Raw genomic sequence first — 20,659 nt, 5'->3', positions numbered from 1 at the left:
TCACAGGTCATCGTGCGAATACACTGCAGTGTAGACCTGTGAGAAAGAAGGAATAGAGAACTCATGTTAAGAGAACCTGCTTCTCCATCTTAGAGGTCAGTGCGTGCGTTTCAACGCACTCTTAGCCATGCCTAGATCAACCGAAAGAAGATGAGAGTCTTGGCTCAGACCTAATTACAGTCAAAGGAGAAAATGCTAAACAGCGCCAAATTTTTTTATCTTTGTAATGACCTCCTAATTCTATGAAGCAGAGATTATACAAACGCACGGTAGAGATAAGTATCTGCTGGGCTCCACGGAGCCCAATATGCCATTACCAAGAACTAAGTGAGCCTGAAGGATTGCAAGTCAAATCAGGATATCATTACATATCTCTACAAGTAAAGTTCATTTTATAGGACCATAAATATTCATCCATTCAACAGATACATATGAGATACCCACTTCATTCCACAAACACTTACTGAATACCCATAATACTCCAGGTACTGTTCTAGGTGCTGGAGATTTAACAGCAGATAAAATAGAAGCAGTCCCTAACTTCATAAAGCTTAACATTCTTTGGGAGTGATAAACACACAAATATTTGGTATATCAGATAACAGTAGATGCCATGGAGAAACACAGTGCTGGGTAAAGGGGATGAAGAGTGCAAGAGGTAGGGAAAGGATGACAGGACTGTCATCTGATAAGATGACAGGGAATAAACCTACAGATTCATAGGAAAGAGGTTCTAGGTAGAAAGAACAGGAGCACAATAGCCATGAGGCAGGCATGTTCTTACTGTGTTTAAGGGACAGCAAGAAGGCCAGTTGGCGCTAGTGAAGCAGGAGAGTAGTAAGAGAAAACCGTAAGGACATTGGCTTTTAGAGTGAGAAGGAACTATTGGAAGTGATCTAACTTCCATTATAAAAAGATTACACTGGCTACTGTGTTGAGAATGGATTACAGAGGGGCAAGCAAGGAAGGAGGGAGACCAGTCGGGGGCTATTAACAATTATCCAGATGAGAGATGAGGGTGGTTTGAATTGGGGTGGTGGCAGTGCTGGTGGTGAGAAGTGGTAGGATAAGTTCTGAAGGTCGAGCTGGTAAGACTTGCTAATGGATTGGATGGATATGGGATTTGAGAAAGAATCAAGGATGGCTTCAAGGATTTAGGCTGGAACAAATGGTAGGAAGTAATTCTTTACTAAGAAGGGAAACCTGTAGGAATAGCAGGTGGGGAGATTTTTGGAGAAATGAAGATCTTAATTTGGTGTGGAAAATATAAAAGTTTGAGATGATTAATTAGACATCTGAGTGGTGATACAAACAATTTGGATATATCAGTCTGATGATGTTCAAGGCAGAGACTAAAGCTTGATATATATTTATGTGTCATCATATAGAGAAAATTTCATGACTAGAGATCACATAAAGTGAGTTTAGATAGAGAAAAGGTCCAAAGACTCCACTCTGAAGTGCTCTAACATTTAGAGGACATAAAGATAAGAAGGATCCAGCTAGGACTGAGAAGAGACTTCCAGCAAGGAGAGGGGAAATAATGAAAACCAAAGAAAGTGTTTCAAAAAGAGAAAGTTATCAATTCGAGAGCATGAAATGAAGCTTATAGGTCACTGGATTTAGAAACATGATCACTGATGGCATGACAAGAACTATTTTGGTAAAATGATAGGGATAAAAGCCTGATGGGAGACAGATAAAGACAGAATGGAGAAAAGAAATCAGAGAACTGGGCAGTAACCAGAGAGTAATGTAGGGTTGAGAGAGGATCATTATCTTTTTTAAGATAGGAGATATTATCACACAGGTGCATGCTCATGGGACTCATCTAACAGAGAGGGAAAATTGCTAAAAGAGGAGAGGAGACATCGAATACAAGCTGTGGTCAGCTTTGGTTAGGAGCACCAACATAGTAATGAGGAAAGAAAATTACATATACAGACACAGCTAAATCGGCAAGTATAATAGGAGCATATGAATGTTCTCTTCTAGATGCTTCCATTTTTTTCAGTGAATTAGAAAGCATGGTCTCAGCTTAAAGGTGTTAGAGGTACTAGAGGGAAAGGTGTGAAACAATCATCTAGAAATTTAGGTAAAACCATTGGGTATTACTAAGAATCTACTGGGGTTTTTTTTGTTTGTTTTTTAATTTGAAGAGTAGGCTGTATAGTTGTGTGTTTTTCTCTAGCCAAGGACAGCTACAAGCTCCACACATGGAATAAGTTTGCATTTTTTGCACCACATTTAAAAAGGCAATTTTTTCTACTGTAAACTCCACAGGCCAATGGCCAAAATGTACTGAAGATGTATTTTGAAAGAATTGTATTTAGGGCCTTAAGAAGCTAATAACTAACCATCAAGAGTACCCAAAAAATATTTCAAAGGAAAAAAACTACTACTGGATACAGCTATAGGAAACATCATTCCACAAACCTGTTCCATATCTTAATGGAATCAGCTGCGGCTGAAAGGACAGCAATATTGTCTGAGCTGAATGACAAAGTCCGTACATCACTGCGATGACCCCCGATGGTGATTCTGCTTGTCCTGACAGGCTGAGGAGTAGGCAAGAATGGATTTAATGAATACAATTCCACCAGGTTGTTTTGCAGCAGGAAGACAGCCTTTAACTCTCCTTGGGGTGAATGAATCAGGTCAAAGGATCTGTACAGGAAAATAATCATAAATGTTCTAGTTACCATCTTTGCTCACAAGGTTAATTTTTTCTAGGGGAAAGGCCTTATAATGTCCTCAATCTATATGAAGTTTGGACAAATATTAATATAAAGAATTTTACAAATAAGAGCAGTCTGCATACTGAGTAGTAGTTGAGTATATAGTCTTTTAAGTCAAAAATACTTGGGCTCAGATCCATTTCCGACATATACCTTGTTTTCGTGTATATATTTTTTGTAAGTGACCTTACATCCTTTCTGAACATGGGATATACATTTTTTTTTAATTGGCAGCAGGAAAGGACAGTAAATGAACAGCAAAAAGGTTACTATAATAATCCAAATATGAGATAATAAGTAGGCCCATGGCTGGTGAGGGCAATAGAAGCAAAGTGTGATATAGGTGTCTTACAATCACTGTCTCCAAGTATACACTTCATATAGACAGCTTACAAATGGCATGAAGAAGCCAATATTACTTTGCAGCTTACTATTTCTATAATTTCAGATAATTTATTTTTACTCACTTGATTTTGGCAGAAGTTTTAATATTAGCCACCCTTTGGATTTCATCTTTCAGAGTCATTTCAACATTGATTTCAAGGTCTTCCTCTTCCCCTTTGCCAGAAGTTAGCCTAGAGGGGAAAAAAAGTATCAAGATATCATTTTTTCAGAAGCACCTTTGCTCTTACTTGAGTTCAAAATCTGGCCCCAGGACCAACAAGCTGTGTGATTCTGGGAAAGTCACTTAACCACAAAGGATTATTATAAGAACTAAACAATGTAGTTAATGTGGAAACGCTTTTTGAACAACAGTGTCATAAATATAAAGTATTATTTCATTTAATAGGTACCCTCAAAAAATGGATTCTGAATACAACAACTCAAACAAGTTCCTGGAACAAGTCTCTGTAATTCAAATGATTTCACTGAAATGTTTCTGGCATACTTTTCTAACTTGAGGACTTTTAAAAAAAAACTCATTAACTTACACCTAACAATCCAACCATGTCAAATAAACCAGAGTAGCTCTCAAAAGATTTGCCAAATCAGTTGACTTTTTATTTCTTTGAGACTTGATAAACTTGGTCTTCTCTAGCTTTTAACAGTAACTGGTAATAGAGTAAATATTTCCTTAAAGAAGTCAGTTTTTTTTCAGTAACACATGGCCCACCCAGGATACTTCATCATTAGTAAATATTAATAAAACACACTTTGCTTTCTTTCTAGCTTTCTTCATCTTCTTATCCATTTTCTTCTGAATTTCCTCTTTGGAAAGGATATAAAACACTTCTAGTACAGAATCAGTTCCCTAGAAAAGCAAAAGGTTGATGTGAGAGGAGAGGCAATTTATAATTTAGCTTATTCTCAGTAAGAACTAAACAATAACATTTACTTTTTCTTCCCTTACTAGTTGTAATACCTTAGGCAACTTAAAATCTCTGGGTTTGTTGTCTCATCTGTAAAACGGGGGATACCACTTCCTACTCACAACATTACTCTGAATACCAAACAAGAAGTTAAATGCTTTCAAACAGCTTAGAAAAGCCAGCATTTAATAAATGGTTGCTAATAATAAGAAAAATAAAACAAATTATTTTTTTTGTTGTTATGCTGAGATAAGTTAGGGATTATAGGTCCAGTTAGTATCCTATAATGAATTATTAATATGATTTAAAAAATTCATCTCTACACTGAATAGGAAAGAAGAATGAGTATCTGAAAGGAACAGCCTATTCCTTGTTATTTTCTCCTAAGTACTTACATGGCAAGCAAGAATCCTGCCTGTCTTGTCAATTGCGAGGTTCACAACTCTGTCTCTTCCTTCTCGTATTATGGAACCAGCTTTTCTGCATGAAAGGATACGCTACAGAAGCAGCAAGAGAAAAGGGTTAAATGTAAGTTCTGCTAAACCTACAAAAGAATATAGCTCTAATAAATGTAGGTGACAAAAACATTCCCTAAAATAATGAAAAGAATTGCAATCTGCAATTCTCATTTTTCCCGCTATTCAACTCAATTAAAGATAAAAAACAAAAAAGATGAATTACATCCTCGGGAGCTTCATCCATTTCAAGGGTCCCATCCTCTGCTTCAAGAGTGGCCTGTATTCCAGGAGAAGATCCTTTGATTTTCTTGGGCTCTGGTTCCTCCAAGTCCTCAATCTGTTTTATAAAAATGGGAAAATGGGAAAATAAAAGCTGAAATAACATGTTCCAGGAAGTGACTCTTAACCCTAATGACTTTGAAACCTTCCCTATGGCCACTAATAGCTTCCATTCAGTTACCTCTCTGATCAAATCTCTTCAATGGCAGAACAGGTACAAAAATTTATTAAAAACTGACTATATCATATACAAACAAAACATTACTCATTATACTATCTCCAATAACTTTCTATAGTAGAAGGACTACTATTCAAGCAACAATAGTGAAAAAATGACCCACTCTTCATTAACTTTAAAACTTTCTCTGTTCTTAGGTGAAAGGTCTACCATGTTCTAAAGGGAAAGATTCACATTGGCATTAGGAATTGCAAAGGCATTGCAAGAAAGGTGATATTTTCTCCTTAAATAATAAAAAAAACACCCTTGCCTATTAATGTACAACCCATCAAAATGGCTACTGGACACTACAGCACACACCTAACTCTAGCTAAACCTAAGGCCCATAACCTTTTTTTCCTACACAAATTCTTTGCGTATCTGAGAAAAAATTATAGATCTTCTCCGAATATACATATTTATAAACACACATAAATTCTACATAGATTTTTGAGGAGAAAGGTTCATAGATACTCTGAAGTCAATCTATGGACACCCAAAGGTCCAGCAATATCAGGCTAAAAATGCCACAAACTGAAACATTAGCATTACCAGAAGCTGTAAGCCTAAAGCTACCCCTCTTCTGAGCTAAAATAAATGAGGGCAATAAGCATAATGAAGAAAACGTTTGTTTAAAAGTTGCCGGTTATCAATGTGATTACGAATTCCTTCCAGTACTATGTGAAGAACTCAATAATTACACCTGATTCTAAACACAATGAGCCTATAAAACTACTAAAACATGATATTGCCCATGATCCAAAAAAAGTAATTACCTCTTGCAGATAGGTTATGTCCCAAGCCCTCAGTTCACTGTCTGAGGCCCCAGTGATGAGTCGCTTTTCTTCTGACACCAGAACCAATCCCCATACCTATAAGAGTATAAAAAGATTCAAACAATATGATTTTTAACAGATTCCGTGTTGTATAATGTGATGTTCCAAAAGTACACTGTAGCGAAATTTCTTTGGCAATTCAAAGTCAAAGAAAAGGCATATTAAGGCAAACCTTTCAAAATGCACTAACAGAAATCTCACTTTTACAGAGAAAAAAATGGCCTGCAGTGAAATTGTTGCTTATATGACATTAAGAGTTCCTCTTTAACTTCTTATCATCAAATTTGTATAAAGGCTGTTCAGCATAAATCCTAACTAGAATCCACTCAAATAATGATTTTAAGTCTTCTACTTCTTTGCTTTCAGCAGTGTCCAGCAGATAAAAGATGTCCCATTAACGTCTATTGTATAATTCTCAGCTTTAACTATCCAGGAATTAAACAATGAAAATAATAATATTGTTGCAAATCAAGTAGAAAAATTTAAACTTTTTCTCCTCACTAATTCCAGGTATTATGTTTGTGAAAGCCTTTTATGAACAAAGCACTGAGAAGGATGCAAAGATGTATCAAACAGTTCCTGAACTGAATTGAATAGATCTATTTTCAGGTAACTATTATTTAAACAGCTACAATTTGCTGTTTACTTGTCATGGGGCCAGGCACTATACACACACAGTATCATTAAACTTTCCTACAATAATAAAGGTGGATACTTACTATTTAAAAATGATGAAGTTCATGGATTAAAAACTATCCAAGGCCAATTTTTACTAAATGCCAGAGCAGCTGTATCTGCTCCAATGCTGGGCATTGCTTCCACCAAATCAGCCTCTCTGTCTCCCAAGATGCCATATGATGATTATTGTGAGCAGTAAAAAAAAAAAGGGGGGGGGCAGAGAAGAAAACCACCTTTTCCTTTTTGCCTTGCCATTCTTTCCCTGAGCCCATGATCCTACATGTACCTCAGTTCGGTGGCCAACCATTGTTTTGAAGCAGTGCTGGGTATCAAGGTCCCACCATTTCACCACGGTATCTTTCCCACTAAAAGAAGAAATAGGAAAAAAATCTTTTTTTTAGGAAGAATCATTCAGCTAACAGGGAGTTCAAGGATTCATTTGCTGCTTTAAAAAGATGATATATAGCAATAATGTCTAAAGCTTCTATTCTACCCAACCTTTCTCCTGAAAAGCAAAAATCCTAACTCTCCATGCAGTTATTTTCATGCAGAAAATGTTTCATCAGTAAGCACGAAAATGACTGAATTCAGAGTATAAAGGACACAGAACTTGATCCATCATGCTTTCCTTCTGGGTTTCCATCAACACAGCACCGCCATTCTCTCAGACAGTCTAACACGGAAATATCTTAGACCTCTCCCACTCTCTCGTTTCCCACATCTAGCTAGTCTTTGTGTCCTGGAAGCACCTACTCTGTGGAGTTTCTAAGTCTTGACTCCTTCCAGCCCATTTCTGCACACAAACCTGAATTTATGTTCTACTACCTGGATTATCTTAATACCTTCTCATCAGATCTCTTGGTCCATTGCTATTCTCTCATCCCGCCTAATATACTACTGTCAGATAATCCCAATTTTTAAAATTTACACTAGCTCAATGTTCCCCACAGAATCAAAATCAGACTCTCTAGCACCACTCTCAAAACCTCCCATTAATTGGGTCTTAACCCCCTAATATAATCCCTCACTGCCAATGGCCTCTACTCTACCTGCTGAAATGCCCCTTCCCTGCCTTTTCACTAATATAAATCTAATACAATACTCCTTCGCGAGCAAATTGGAAAAACAAACAAATAAAAAATAACCCCTGAAAACCTGATTTACAAAGTCCATCCCATCTAACCCCACTTTACAGTGTTATTTCTTTTCCTTTACATTCCATAAGCTGTAATGTATACATTTTCTATTAGAACTATAGAATCAGTCTCTCATAGAATCTGTGTTATCTGAGCAAGACACACTAACACACCTGTATCCTATCCCACAACAAATCCACCCCTGGGTATAGCATTGGTCCTCTACAACATTTTCTGAGTCATTACTATGGTTCCTCTAATTACTGCTTGGCAAACCTTAAGATCCCAGCCTTTCCTAGGGACCATTCTTTAGAAATAATAATCATTAGGTTGAACCATATGAAGTTGTTGATAGCTGATCATTTTTGACCTACACAAAGGGAAATTTCAAATGCTTCAACCTAACAGATGTTCAGAAGGCCTATAAAGTACAGTATATCTCTCCTCAAAAAGCAGCCTAAATTAAACACCTGGTATTCACACTTGCACACTGCTCCACAATCGGCTTTCCTAATTTTCCAGGGATCCAGAAAATAGACAAAGCTCATCCTATAACAGGTGTGTCAAAAGGTTAAGGAACATGGAACAGCTGATATCAGGAGAAAAGAATGACAAATCAGAAAAGGGAATTTTAAAATGCTATAATTAATTTTGGGTAGGCTTTATACTATTTGGGAAGGGTGGAAAGGAGAGAGAAAAGCAAAACAGAAGAGGAAGCTAACATGTGAGCATAAGCACAGTGTGGTCAAAGGAGGAAGGAATGACTCAAGTTCACTCTGTGAAACTCTCTCCAAAGAATTTATCTAGAAAAGAACTGGAAATGAAACGATTGTTTCTTTACCTAGTAACTAGCAGATTCTTTTCTCGTAGAAACAATGCTTGTGTGATGGCATCCTTGTGCCCCTTCAGACGGTAGAGGCCACTTTCATTGATCACATCCCACACAATAATATCTGTGTCCTAAAGGGATCAAATAATACAAAAAAATAAAATAAATAACTTTCTTTACCACATAAGGCCTAACCTGACAAACAATGGGACTTAATTATTACAAAGGCCATACATAGTCCTTGCAGAAAATTTGGAAAGCATACAGAAAGTGCAGAGGAATAAACACTAGCCTTAATTCCACCATCTAGGAATAATCACCATATATTTTGTTTTTTTTTATATTGCTCCATTCTTTGTGTATATATCCAGATTGTTATTTTCCTATTAGAAAACTCAGTTCATGTTATTCACTTTATAACCTCCCCCTTTTTATCATTTACCTTATTTCCATGCCATTCCAGAGTGTTCTTATTTTGGATGCTTATATAATGATCAATCCTAAGGATATACTATTTTCCATTTTAGAGATGTAAGCAGTTTCCAGTTTTCTGATATTATAAATATGCAGAAAGGAACATTCTTGTAAATTAACCTCTTTACATATCTCTGATTAGAACACTAAAATAGGAAATTCTTACGTTAAAAGGTATGTTTATTTTAAAAGTTACTGATGCACACCATCAAAATGATCTCTAGATTGGGTACATCTTTAGAACTACCAGGAATACATATAACAAGGCCACGTTTACCATCCATTGAACTCTGGGTATTGTCAGTTTTCTTAAAACCTACTGCCAGTTTCATGAGTAAAAAATATTGAGTCTCAATACTTATTTTAATTTACATTTATGAACACTAATGAGAAATTTTTTACATGCTCTATGGTGATTATTGGCCATGTGTATCACTTTTGAGTTGTCAATTCATGTCGTTTGTTTCTATCTTTGGGTGTCATCTTTTACTTGACTGTAGGTTATTAATAGATGAATAGTAATCCTTTCTTTTCATAGTGAAAATATTACTTTCCCTTTTCCATTGACTTTTAATTTGTTTTTTAATGTATAAATATTTTAAGTATTCAAATCAATCTTTTCCTTTATAATTTCTCTTTCCTTTGCAAATATTTAAAATCATTTTCTACCTTGATATCAAATACTTACATATTTCTAGTTTACATGCTTTTTTTTTTAATATTTAAGTCTTTAATCTGTGACTCATTTTGGTATATGGCATGAAGCAAAGCTTTAAAGTTTTTCACCAAATAGCCAATTGTCTAAGCACTATTTTATAAGTAATCCCCTTCTTAGTATTCTTCTTTCCTCAAATTTTGGTGTTTCCAATTCACTTTTCCACGTGTGCTTTGAAATCACTTGGTCAAATTCTAAACAACAACAAAAACCTGTGGGATATCTATTTAAATTGCTTTAACTATGTAAACTAATTAGAAAACACTAGCATCTTTCCCATACCTTATCTTCCCATTCAAGAACATGGTTTGTGCCTCTATAAAAGTATTCAATTACATTCTTCAGTAAAGTTTCATGTTATTTTTATGTCTGTTACTCAACATTCTATTGTGAGTAAATTTTTTTACATTTTATTTTCTAACTTACAACTTTTGAAATACAGGAAAGCTACTGCTTTTACAGAACTCAAAGGCAAATGATTGTCATTGTATCTCTTCCAGTCTTTGTTTTCTTTTACCTTGTTTTACTGCTTTGGGTAGCACTTCCATAATAACATTTTATAATAGTCATCATGGGTATCTTTGTCTTATTTCTACATTTAATAGGCTTTTATCAGAGAATATGACAGGAAACAAAATGAACCTCCCAATTCACAACCATCCTCACCACTATTTCTACCATCTATACTATTTTGTACATTGAGAGTCTATTATTTCACCCAACAATTATTGTGAACAAACTCTTTCAGCATAATCCTTATGCCCCTTTAATATATTAAAGACTGGGTCCCTGATTCACAGTCTCACCTTGGACCCTGATGCCAGTCTGCCTCCTAGCTGATCATACTTCAAGGTAGTGACAGCTGCTTTGTGTCCATTGAAGGTCACATTTCCTTCCCCACTCAGGAGACTGAAGATTCGGATAGACCCATCCTCATAACCAACAGCTAAGTGCAGCCCATCTGGGGAGGGGCACAAGCAAGTGACTTCTTGTTTAAGCCCCTGAAGGATGAGGATCTAAAACCATAAAAATCAAAAACAATGTAGAGGAGTTAAGCATGTAACCAAGGGAAAATTGTTATGAATAATAATGAAACTTCATAATCCATCTCAAGTTATTAGAGATAGGAAATTATTATCTGTATTAGGCAATGAAATATTCAAGAAAAGGTAAAATCATTTTCTCCAAAGCTTCACATTGACACAATACGTGCAAAAATTCCCAAGCAATGAAATAAATTACTAAGTCTTTATCCTAGGAAATACTAAATGATTTTCAATAAAGGGTTATAAATGCATGCTTGCTTTAACTGAGCCCTATTTCATGACAAACCAATCTGCATGACACCAGAGTACTACAGTGGTCTTATCCCCAAGGGACTCTGGGCAGTGCCAAGTATCAAGTAAGTAACCTCTTGGGAGTTACATAATGAATGGAGGAGATCAAAATGCCTACATTTGATATGGCAGAAGCAGTGGGCTTAGGGAATTCAGAGTCAGATTATGACAGCCTAGTTTAATAACCCCTGGGCTTCATCTGTATAACTAAGAAAAAGGTTCTGTCAACATAGCAGAGTAATACTCCTTTTAAATGCTTAATATTTTTATAATTGGCTATAAGCATAAGTAGAACTTGAAAAATGCAATTGGTAAAGTAGAGAAAAATAGATCAGGAATAAATGACTACAAATAATGACCTATAAATATTCCTACAAACAGACACGTATGAAATAAGCTCCCATTTGGTTGTGGTTTTCAGAATTCAGTGGAGAAAAACACAAAGGAACTTGATGCTTGACTATCTAGACCCAAAGGAAAAAGATTTCTCTTCCAAGGGCACATACACAAAAAAACCCATGCATGGTAAATTAGAGCTCTCCCACTTCTGCCTCTCCATCCTCAAATACCCGTAATCAATATCAACCCAGTTGATTTTTGGCTCACCTTCTCTCCTTTCCTCAAGTCCCAGATGAAAACATGTTCACAGGCTGGTACTGCCACATAGCGTCCTTTCTCACCACGAAGTGTCACAAAGACAATATTACCTTTTTGGCTGCCAATCAGGCCAAAGACCGCACTAGCAACATAGCGTAGATACTGCTTGGTGAGCCCCATGTTATGATGTATGATACCACAGGTGAGGCAATCTGTGCATATAAACAAAGAAAACACAGTTCTTTGGGTGTCTCGGTTCTGCTAGGCTAGTGAATACGAACTGTTCAATCCTTCACTTCTCAAGTTTCAAACTGTCATGCCCACCTCATGAATATCTGACATTATAGCCTCAGTGCAGATGAATAATTCACTTCTGCCCTTTCAACCAGCATCAAAATTTTTACACTGAGGTTCGCAGCATGAGACTGAACATATTTATCAATGAATATTTATTATAAACCTATTAATTAGACATTGTTCCAGACACTAGAGATATATTAAATAAGACAAAATCTCTGACCTCATGGCTTACCTTCTAGTACAGTGGTCCCCAAACTCTAATATACATCCAAATTACCCAGAGGGCTTATGAATACATCTCATCTCCCAGCACCTGTTTCTGATTCAATAGGTCTGGGGTGGGGCCTAACATTTTTCATCTCTAATAAGTTCCCAAGTGATGCTGCTGCTGTGGTTCCTGGACCACACTTTGAGAATTAGTGTTCTAGTTCATGCAGGTCTGTCCTTGGATTTCAATAATAGAGCAGCCACCTCCTCTTGACACAGAAAAATGGTAGAGCAACTTGGCCCACTATGTTTGAAAGATATCATCGTTTCTGCACTTTTACCAAATTCACTGAAAACGCTGGTTATGCGTAAAAGAACAAGAGGTGAAGGAGATAACGAGCCAATCTTGTCAGCTTTCAACATAAAAAAGTGAAAAGCATATCTCAAAACACCCATGCAATTTAAAAAACACAAGATTATAGCCTTTTGGGGGGGAGCTGTTTCTTTTGGTTGTTTTGTTGTTGTTGTTTGGTTTAACTCTATAGGGTTTCTTTCTGATTATAAGCTGCTTATTTTAGTCAACTTTAACAGACAAATATTCAATCCCAAATCTGCTAATATTTTTTGTTAGTAATCACTTACTGGCCTCATTGTTTTTCTCATAAACTAACATAAAGCCAATTAAAAAAATCAAGAAAAGATAATACTAACATGGTGATAATGCTCTAAGACTAGGTCATGTGATTAATTCTTACCCAATTTCTCCAACCTCTTAACTGTAGTTGTTCCTCACGTTAGAGTTTGGCCATCTATCACCTCCTCCTGCAGTAGTTTCCTTGACGAATTCATATAGCCATGCCTAGGCCCAGGGACTCCCACATCTCTATTTCCAGAATACTCATTATAGAGTTCCAAATACTTAGTGGATATCCCTTCTTGAATACCTGTAGTATCACATTTAACACATCTATAACCACATCTACCTTACTTCCTGAACTCCTCTCATTTTTTCTGACTCTGAAACACAAACTTCCCAGCTACTCAGACTCACAACCTTGTTATAAACTTTGGCTTATTAATAAAAATTACTGTAGCAGCCAAGGTGTAGTGCTTCAATATGGTAACTGATATACTAAATGTACATAACTAAGTAAACATATGCAGTTTAATTACATATGGTAATTAATGAAATGAGTTAACATATGCAGGGCACTTAGAAAAGCATCTAGCACATTGTAAATACAAGTGTAAACAATTCTCCAAATAATGCTACGAGGTAGGTTATTATTCTTATCTCCATTGTACAGGCAAGAAACCTAGACCTAGAGATGCTAAATAGCTAGCCAAATCATTTGGATAGTTAAGTGCCAAAGCCAGATTCCAATCCAGCTGGCCTAACTCCAAAATTTCTGCTTTTAACCACTACACTAAACTGCTTGTCTTTGTCTATTTCTCAGTCAACTCTACCCGATTGTTTCTCTAAAGTAGGATCCCTCTCTCTCTTTCCAGCACTTTCAGTTCCAGCTCTTTATCACTGAGCTATTGCACTAGTTTTCCACCTAACACTTCTTTCTGCCTCCGTGTTTTTCACTCTTCTCATTTAAAAATCAGAATACTACCGACTAATCTTTTCAAATTTCAAGGGCTACCCAATAGCCCTGGAAAGGGCTAAATTGTTTGCCAGTTTCCAAAAACTCATCCTATCTATCCTTCCCAATTCTTGAATAGCCTTCTCTTGTCAGGCTGGTTGGTTTCCTTCCTTGTCCTGTGATTTTGCTTTTATTTCTCTCACCTAGAATACCATGTATTCTCTCCTCTACCTATTTTAATCAATGTTATCCTCTGAGGCCCATTTCCTTCCGGGTAAACCCAATTGTCCAAGCCTTTTCCATTGCCCCAGTATTTAAACTACCTTCCGTACAACTTGGCACTGGTCGCTTTTGTTTAACTTGCATAGATCTCGCCGCCTTTTCGAGAGAGCTCACGACCTAACTAACCTTCCTCCGAGACCCCATCCTCCCTGCTTCCTAACACACAGCTCCCGGCCCCGCTCCCCAAAAACCGTTTCTGTGAGGCACTCAAGGCCTGGAAGGTGGTAACCGACCTGTCACACATCCCTAAACCAAGTCTTCAGGCAGGGGAGGGTGAAGGGGGCTTCCGCACCCCGAATACACTGTCGGATCATCCTCAGGCAAGCCCGGGCACACGTGCGGTCAGGCGCTCTCCTCTGCACGCGCCAACCGCGGGAGTAGCCAAGCTGCTCCCAAGTACTACTGTGGGGACGCCCGCAGTCACCAGCGTTCCCCCCACCCTAGTGACCCTCCCCAAATACCCCCGCCACGGCTGTTGCTGACAGCCACGCAGGCCGCAGCCAGGATCAGCCAAACACGAGTTGCGGAGCAAAGATGCTCAGCCACAGCCGCGCACCTCTAGACCTCACCTCAGCCTCCACGAGGTTCCAGCCGACTGGACCCGCCCACGGCACCCACCCCTTCCGGGTCCGTTCCAGGACCCTCTTCCGCCAGACGTTCTCTTTGCCTCCTAGGAGGAAATGACGGAGAGGTCGGGCTCTGATTGGTGAGCTCTGGCTGGGAGCGGAAGCCGGCGTTTCGCCGCCCAGAGCATTTGCGGCTGATCACTCCAGCTTCCAGGGACTTTGATTCGCCTTAGCCCACGCGCTTCTGCTGAGGGCTGTCCGGAGATGTCGCTCGGCCGCCTTTTGCCAGGAGCTTAACCCGCCCCGCCCGCCGTCCGGATGGGACCACCGAAGTGCTGTGAGAGGCTAGACGGAGCGGGAGGGAAGGCGGGGCGGGGCGGGGCGGAGCGGCCTGGGGGCGCGGCTGGAGGCGCACGGGACTCGGCCCGAGAAGCGGGTGCGGGCACAGTGTTAGTTCTGTCCGTTCTCTGGAAGAATGAGCCTGGCTCTTCTTCCTCATCTGTTGGTTGGGTTCTCATCCAAGGCACTGTCGGGGACGCCGTGTCGACGAGAAGAGAGAGGGTAGGCAGACGCGGGCACAAGGGACGTGGGGGACCGTAGCCTAGGAGGCGCGCGCCCTGGGTGCAGGTGAAATAGGGCGGCTGGGAGCCCTGCTAGTTGTAGACCCAAAATCAAGTCCTTGTTGCCGCCCCTGTGGACTGGGCGTTCCACGAACCGAGAGCAGCTCGGGTCAGGGTTGAATAAACGCTGAGCCCAGGATGCTGAGTTGTCTGGGTTCCCGCAATCCCAGGAGTGACATTGGCCTGGCTTTGTGTTTCCGCTCTCTGGCCGCTTGAGGGGGAAGTGACCCGGGCTGTCTCCTCCTTGTTGGCTGACTGAGGCTTAGGTGCTCTGTCTCCAGGTGGGAATTAGGTTTTCTTTCTTGCAGTTCTGCCCGCTTTTATTCTTGAGCTGCATGGAAGTATTTAGTATGAGTTCTGATGTGTAGAGCTATGCAGAATTAAAGCTAACATATAGCTATAGAATAGAAGTTAGCTGCTGCCATCGCTTAGTGAGCAAGCTATCTGTAGCTAGCCTAGAAATTAGTCTTTTGTCTACATTATCTGATTTTCTTCAGACATTTCTTGAGGTTTTTAAGACATATTCAGCTAATGTTCCATATTCAAGAAAATTGCAATTGTAGAGAATGCATATGATGAGACTGGATAGCCGAAACAGTATAGGTTGTTGTTTTTTGTGTTTGTTTGTTTGTTTGTTTTTTAGGGGGCATAGGCATTTTGAAACAAAATTGCTATGGATTGGATGAATGAGAAGGGAAGAAATTGTAGCAACAAACTACTATTTCAAGAAGTTTGGTGGGGAAGGGGACATTTGGGTGGGTATATATGATTAATATAGGTGCTTCTGTAGGTGCTCCACATTATGTTATTATAGTATGAAAAGCGTGTTCTTCAGTGGAAAACTACGTAGCTTAGATTCTATCTAAATAACATTCCTTGGATGATTTGATTCTCAAAAAGCTGTTTTGCAACTATGTAAACTGTAGATAACTGACATTGATGCTACATAATTTTTTTCTAGACATGCATATTCTATCTCTTGGAGATTCAGTGAAAGCTTTGCCCCCTTTTGCATGTTTATTTCAATATTCCTAATTTATTAATGTGTCTAATTTCTGGGATTTTTTTTATTTACCATCTGCCTGGTTTCTTTTGAGTTTTGAACATATGTTTGTTTTTATATTTGAATGAGTCATGATTTTTTAAAAAAAAATCTCTTGCATTGTTAAATATTATGGGAAGGGACAACCATAGATGAAAAAACTTTTAATAACAGTTGGTATCAGAACAACTGTGATTGAGTGCTAAGATAATACCTCTTTAAAAATTCCTTATACATTATTTCAAGGGTATAACCCTACTTTCTTATTTAAGTTTCAAGTAGCTTTGTGTATTAATACTTGTAATTGAAACATAGTGCAGTTCATTTAATATGAAGGTGGTACTACTAATTCACTATTAGGGCATGTGCTTTGGATGACTTGGATTATGTTAAATTTTACCTGGGCCATTGACAGGCTTATAAATGTTTTTGTTACACTGTATTGTAGACATATTTGACCAATTCAGTTAGTTTTTCCAACTGAGAAACTTTTTAAAAAAATGTCATTCTTTTTATTTGCATAAAATGATTCTTTTTTTTTTTTTTTTTTTTTGAGACAGAGTCTCACTCTCTTGCCTGGGGCAAGTGCCCTGGCGTCAGCCTAGCTCACAGCAACCTCAAACTCCTGGGCTCAAGAGATCCTTCTGCCTCAGCCTCCCGAGTAGCTGGGACCACAGGCATGCGCCACCATGCCTGGCTAATTTTTTCCATTTTTTGGTAGAGACGGGGTCTCGCTCTTGCTCAGGCTGGTCTTGAACTCCTGAGCTCAGAGCGATCCACCCGCCTCGGCCTCCCAGAGTGCTAGGATTACAGGCGTGAGCCACCGCGCCCTGCCTTTTTTTTTTTTTTTAATGATTCTTAATTATAATAGATTTGGTGTTGGATGAAGGTAGTGTGCACAGTATTCTAACATACTTTGAACTTTTAAATATTGAAATGTAAAGACGTGAAGACTGGTAAACCTGTAATTTATACAAACACAATGAAATAGAGCTAGTAATTAATGGCGGCCAAATGCATGGACCAACTCTTATACTTTTATCCAGGCCTATCTAATCAATGTAAACATTTTGAAGGGAGGATAAACAGGTTAAAAGTTCTCATTTTTCTCTCTCAAATGATACCATTTTCTTTTTATCCGGACAAAAATCAGGTTTTTTGAGACAGTAATCCAAGGCATTCTGCCAAATTTTCCCCAGTCTTGAACAATAAAATCGGATCTCTCTAGGCAACCCAGTTATTCATATAAGGCAATATTTAGAGGACTTCTTAAACTAAAAGATGATAGGATTTTGGGGAAAAGATAAGATACAGTGTAATGTGAACTATTCACACTGTACATTAGCATTATAAAGGATACATAGTGGGTTCTCTGTGTCTTTAGGTCCTCTTCCATTAATGTACTGAAGATAGTATGGCTAAGAAATGGATCTGATCCATTCTGGAATTTTCTGTTTATCTGATGTAGGCTTTTTTATACTAGGACATTAATGTCTTGCTTCAGGAGCCTTTTTTACTAAGGCTTAGTTTTTGCTTATGAACTTGTTCAAAGAATGGAACTGATTGACTTTCAATGGAAAGTCTTGCTCCCCTTTACTGTTATCCAAAATTCTGGTTGTGGCTGTAAATTGCTGCAGACTTCCCCTCCTCCCTCCCTCACTTGAGCATTCTGCATTCTTTCTATCACTGGATTCTTTATCTGAGTGTGAGAAACCTCTCAAATTTATTTGCAAATCTGTACCTACATGAGCTTATGCACACATTTTGGGGGATGAAAGGGTCCTTATCTTTCATATGATTCTCAAAGGGGCTTGGAACCTTGAGAATATTAAGAACCACTGTTCCTTCAGGGATCAGGTTTTCCTGCCTAGCTTGGGTCTGTGGCTCCATTTGCTTTATTGCCAAGATGTGTGTGTTTAGGGAAGGGAGAGATTCCAATCTCTTTTTGATGAGAAAAATCAATTTCTGTTTACAGATGGAGCTGAAAAAGAATTCAACCTTTGTTAAATACTGTGACACTTTCCATAAAATGCCATTAAATTTTGCCCTACAGTAAGAGCTATGAGCATCACTTAATGCTCATTTAACATCCAGTATATTATGGGTCACAATGACTTTCAAAAGCTGGGAAGATCCAACTAACTGTACTGACAAGGTATGATTGGAGATATAGGAAAACCACCAGAGTACACTGTCAAAGAAGAGAATAGAGTTTCAAGGAGGGGATGATCAATAATAAATGTGACTAAATTTTAATTAACTCTTGGATTTGACATTTGGGAAGTTATTGTTGACCTTGAAAGAGTCTTAGTTTTGTTATAAAGAAGAAGCAAAACTGCAATAGGTTGAATAAATGGCAGAAGAAGAAGTAGAGCTGCAAAACAGATTACTCTTAAAAAGTTAAGTGGTGAAAAACAGGAGTTTGAGATTCTGAAGAAGAAATGGGGTAGAAAAAATTTTGAGACTAGGGAAGACTAAGGGGAAAAGGAGATGAAGATATCATGAAGGGAGAATTGGTGTTATTGCACTCTCTTAAGAGGAGAAATTGTCAAGTGGAGTAAAATGCTTAAATTAAGGGAGTTTGGGCGGGTTTAAATATGTGGACTATAACCTAAAATCACTTGAAAGTTAAAAGGAACGAAGATAGATTTTGAATTGGAAGGACATTAAGGTAACTGAACTATGATCTTTCTTTTCTCAGAGCAGCAGGAAGAGGAGGAGTCAATGTGATAGGATGTAGTGGGAGTGGCATGGGTTTTAGTACCAGCTCATCCTTGATTTGAATCTCAGCATGCCACTTACTAGTTACATTACCTTGGGTGGTTATTGATCCTTTTGGTCTTGATGCCCTCACTGTGAAATAAGAGTTAGAATACCTACTTTGTGAAATTATTGGAAGGATTAGTGAGCTACGGGGTATTAGATACGTTACATATATTAGGTATATACCTGCCATAGGGTTTTCTTTCAGTTCCTTTAATGTCCTAGACTCTTTATCGCCTTAAAGCTCCCATATTTACCCTTACCTCTGTCTGTAAAACTCTTTTGGTCTTAACTGTAACTTTCTGGAAGAGACATCCTCTGCTTCACCAATCTAGATTAGCTCCCCTTGTTCTTTATAACTCACTTATCACAGATTTTAACTATGTGTTTATTTCTATGATTATATGTTTGTGTGGTTTTTGTGGCTCCATCTCTTCTACTGGACAGAAAGTAAGTACCTAAGGTGCTTGAATGAATGAAGCCTGGGACATAGTAGGCAAATAAGCATTTATTATCTTACCAGTTTTATGGATCAGGAATTCAGTAGTGGCTTGGTTGTGTGGTTCTGATTCAGGGTCTCATGAGGTTGCAATCAAGATGTCAGCTGGGGATGAAGTCGTTTTAAGCCCAACTGGGACTGGAGAATTCACTCCAAGGTGATTCATTCGCATGCCTGACAGTTGATGCTTGTTATTGACAGGAACCCTTAATTTCTTCCTATGGGGGCCTCTCCATTGGCTGCTTGAGTGTCCTCAAGTCATGGAGGATAGCTTCCTCAGAGCAAGCAGTATAAAAGAGAGGAAGGTGGTGTTGATAGAGGGCTCAGGTGAGGTTAGAAGGCACGCATTTTTTTGACAGCAGGCAGGACAATCACCTGATTTTCTTTTTTCTAGTGACACAGGAACAGAATCAGAGAAAACCAATGTTGAGTTAACCTAGGTGTTAGCGATTAACAAGTCATTACAAGGGAATTTATTACATTGAGATATATAAAAGCAAATCTTAATTTAGCAATTTGTATTTGATATGTCTGTGTGGTGCCTGTTAGAAGTCTTTGACAGAGTGTTTTGGTTTTTGCCACATATGGAGAGATACTTTCATCTCAACAGTGGTGCAGGTGACTTTCACATTGGCTCTTGAGAAAGTTATAACAGGTAACTTTTAACGTGCCTTGCTTTATACCAGGTGCTCTGCTATGCAGGTTGGACACAGATTATCTCGTTTACTCCTCACAATAATCCTAGGAGTTAATGACCTCTATTTTAGAAATAAAGAAACTCTGGCTTAGAGTCAAGGATAACACAACTATTAAGTGATGGATCCTAGACCCAAACTCAGACTTTCTGATAGCAGAGCCCAAACTCTTATATTGTACCCTACTTCCTCTGCCTCACTGGGTAATTACATGTGGAAATATTTACCTTAAAATACTAAAGAAGCTGGATTCAAAATTTTACATTTAGTATGATTTTAACTATCACAGAAAAAGATAATAAATACATCAAAATTTGAGGGTTTTTTCCCTCCTCCTTAATTTTGGTATTTTTCAAATGTTCTGTAACCAAGTGTTACTTAGAGTCAGAAGGAAAAGTTATTTTAAAGAAGCCATTTTGTTCTGAAAGTTGATATTCAAGTTTGCAAACTAAAAACTGTATTTGTGTTTAATGGAATTTTTTTTATTATGGT

At 38.2% G+C, this 20,659-nt stretch overlaps 2 protein-coding genes across 2 annotated transcripts in view; one reads left to right on the top strand and one right to left on the bottom strand.

Moving 5' to 3' along the window:
• The window catches only part of WDR3 (WD repeat domain 3), a 40,751-nt gene extending 26,168 nt beyond the window's left edge, over nucleotides 1–14,583 (bottom strand). Inside the window, exons 1-12 of the mRNA XM_012643424.1 lie at nucleotides 14,552–14,583; nucleotides 11,614–11,816; nucleotides 10,477–10,686; nucleotides 8,494–8,612; nucleotides 6,803–6,881; nucleotides 5,779–5,874; nucleotides 4,730–4,843; nucleotides 4,444–4,545; nucleotides 3,893–3,990; nucleotides 3,206–3,313; nucleotides 2,437–2,667; nucleotides 3–36 (exon numbers count right to left, since the gene is read on the bottom strand). Coding sequence (XP_012498878.1) covers nucleotides 3–36; nucleotides 2,437–2,667; nucleotides 3,206–3,313; nucleotides 3,893–3,990; nucleotides 4,444–4,545; nucleotides 4,730–4,843; nucleotides 5,779–5,874; nucleotides 6,803–6,881; nucleotides 8,494–8,612; nucleotides 10,477–10,686; nucleotides 11,614–11,784 — 1,362 coding nt within the window. The 5' untranslated portion in view covers nucleotides 11,785–11,816; nucleotides 14,552–14,583. The remainder of the gene's footprint in view (nucleotides 1–2; nucleotides 37–2,436; nucleotides 2,668–3,205; nucleotides 3,314–3,892; nucleotides 3,991–4,443; nucleotides 4,546–4,729; nucleotides 4,844–5,778; nucleotides 5,875–6,802; nucleotides 6,882–8,493; nucleotides 8,613–10,476; nucleotides 10,687–11,613; nucleotides 11,817–14,551) is intronic.
• A 90-nt stretch (nucleotides 14,584–14,673) lies between these two features.
• The window catches only part of GDAP2 (ganglioside induced differentiation associated protein 2), a 138,555-nt gene continuing 132,569 nt past the window's right edge, over nucleotides 14,674–20,659 (top strand). Inside the window, exon 1 of the mRNA XM_012643423.1 lies at nucleotides 14,674–14,885. The gene's annotated coding sequence lies outside the window, so the exon portion shown is untranslated. The remainder of the gene's footprint in view (nucleotides 14,886–20,659) is intronic.

The sequence above is a fragment of the Propithecus coquereli genome, unplaced genomic scaffold (assembly GCF_000956105.1).
Source record: "Propithecus coquereli isolate 6110/MARCELLA unplaced genomic scaffold, Pcoq_1.0 Scaffold197, whole genome shotgun sequence".
Taxonomy (NCBI): domain Eukaryota; kingdom Metazoa; phylum Chordata; class Mammalia; order Primates; family Indriidae; genus Propithecus; species Propithecus coquereli.
This window is presented reverse-complemented; position numbering and strand designations above follow the sequence as displayed.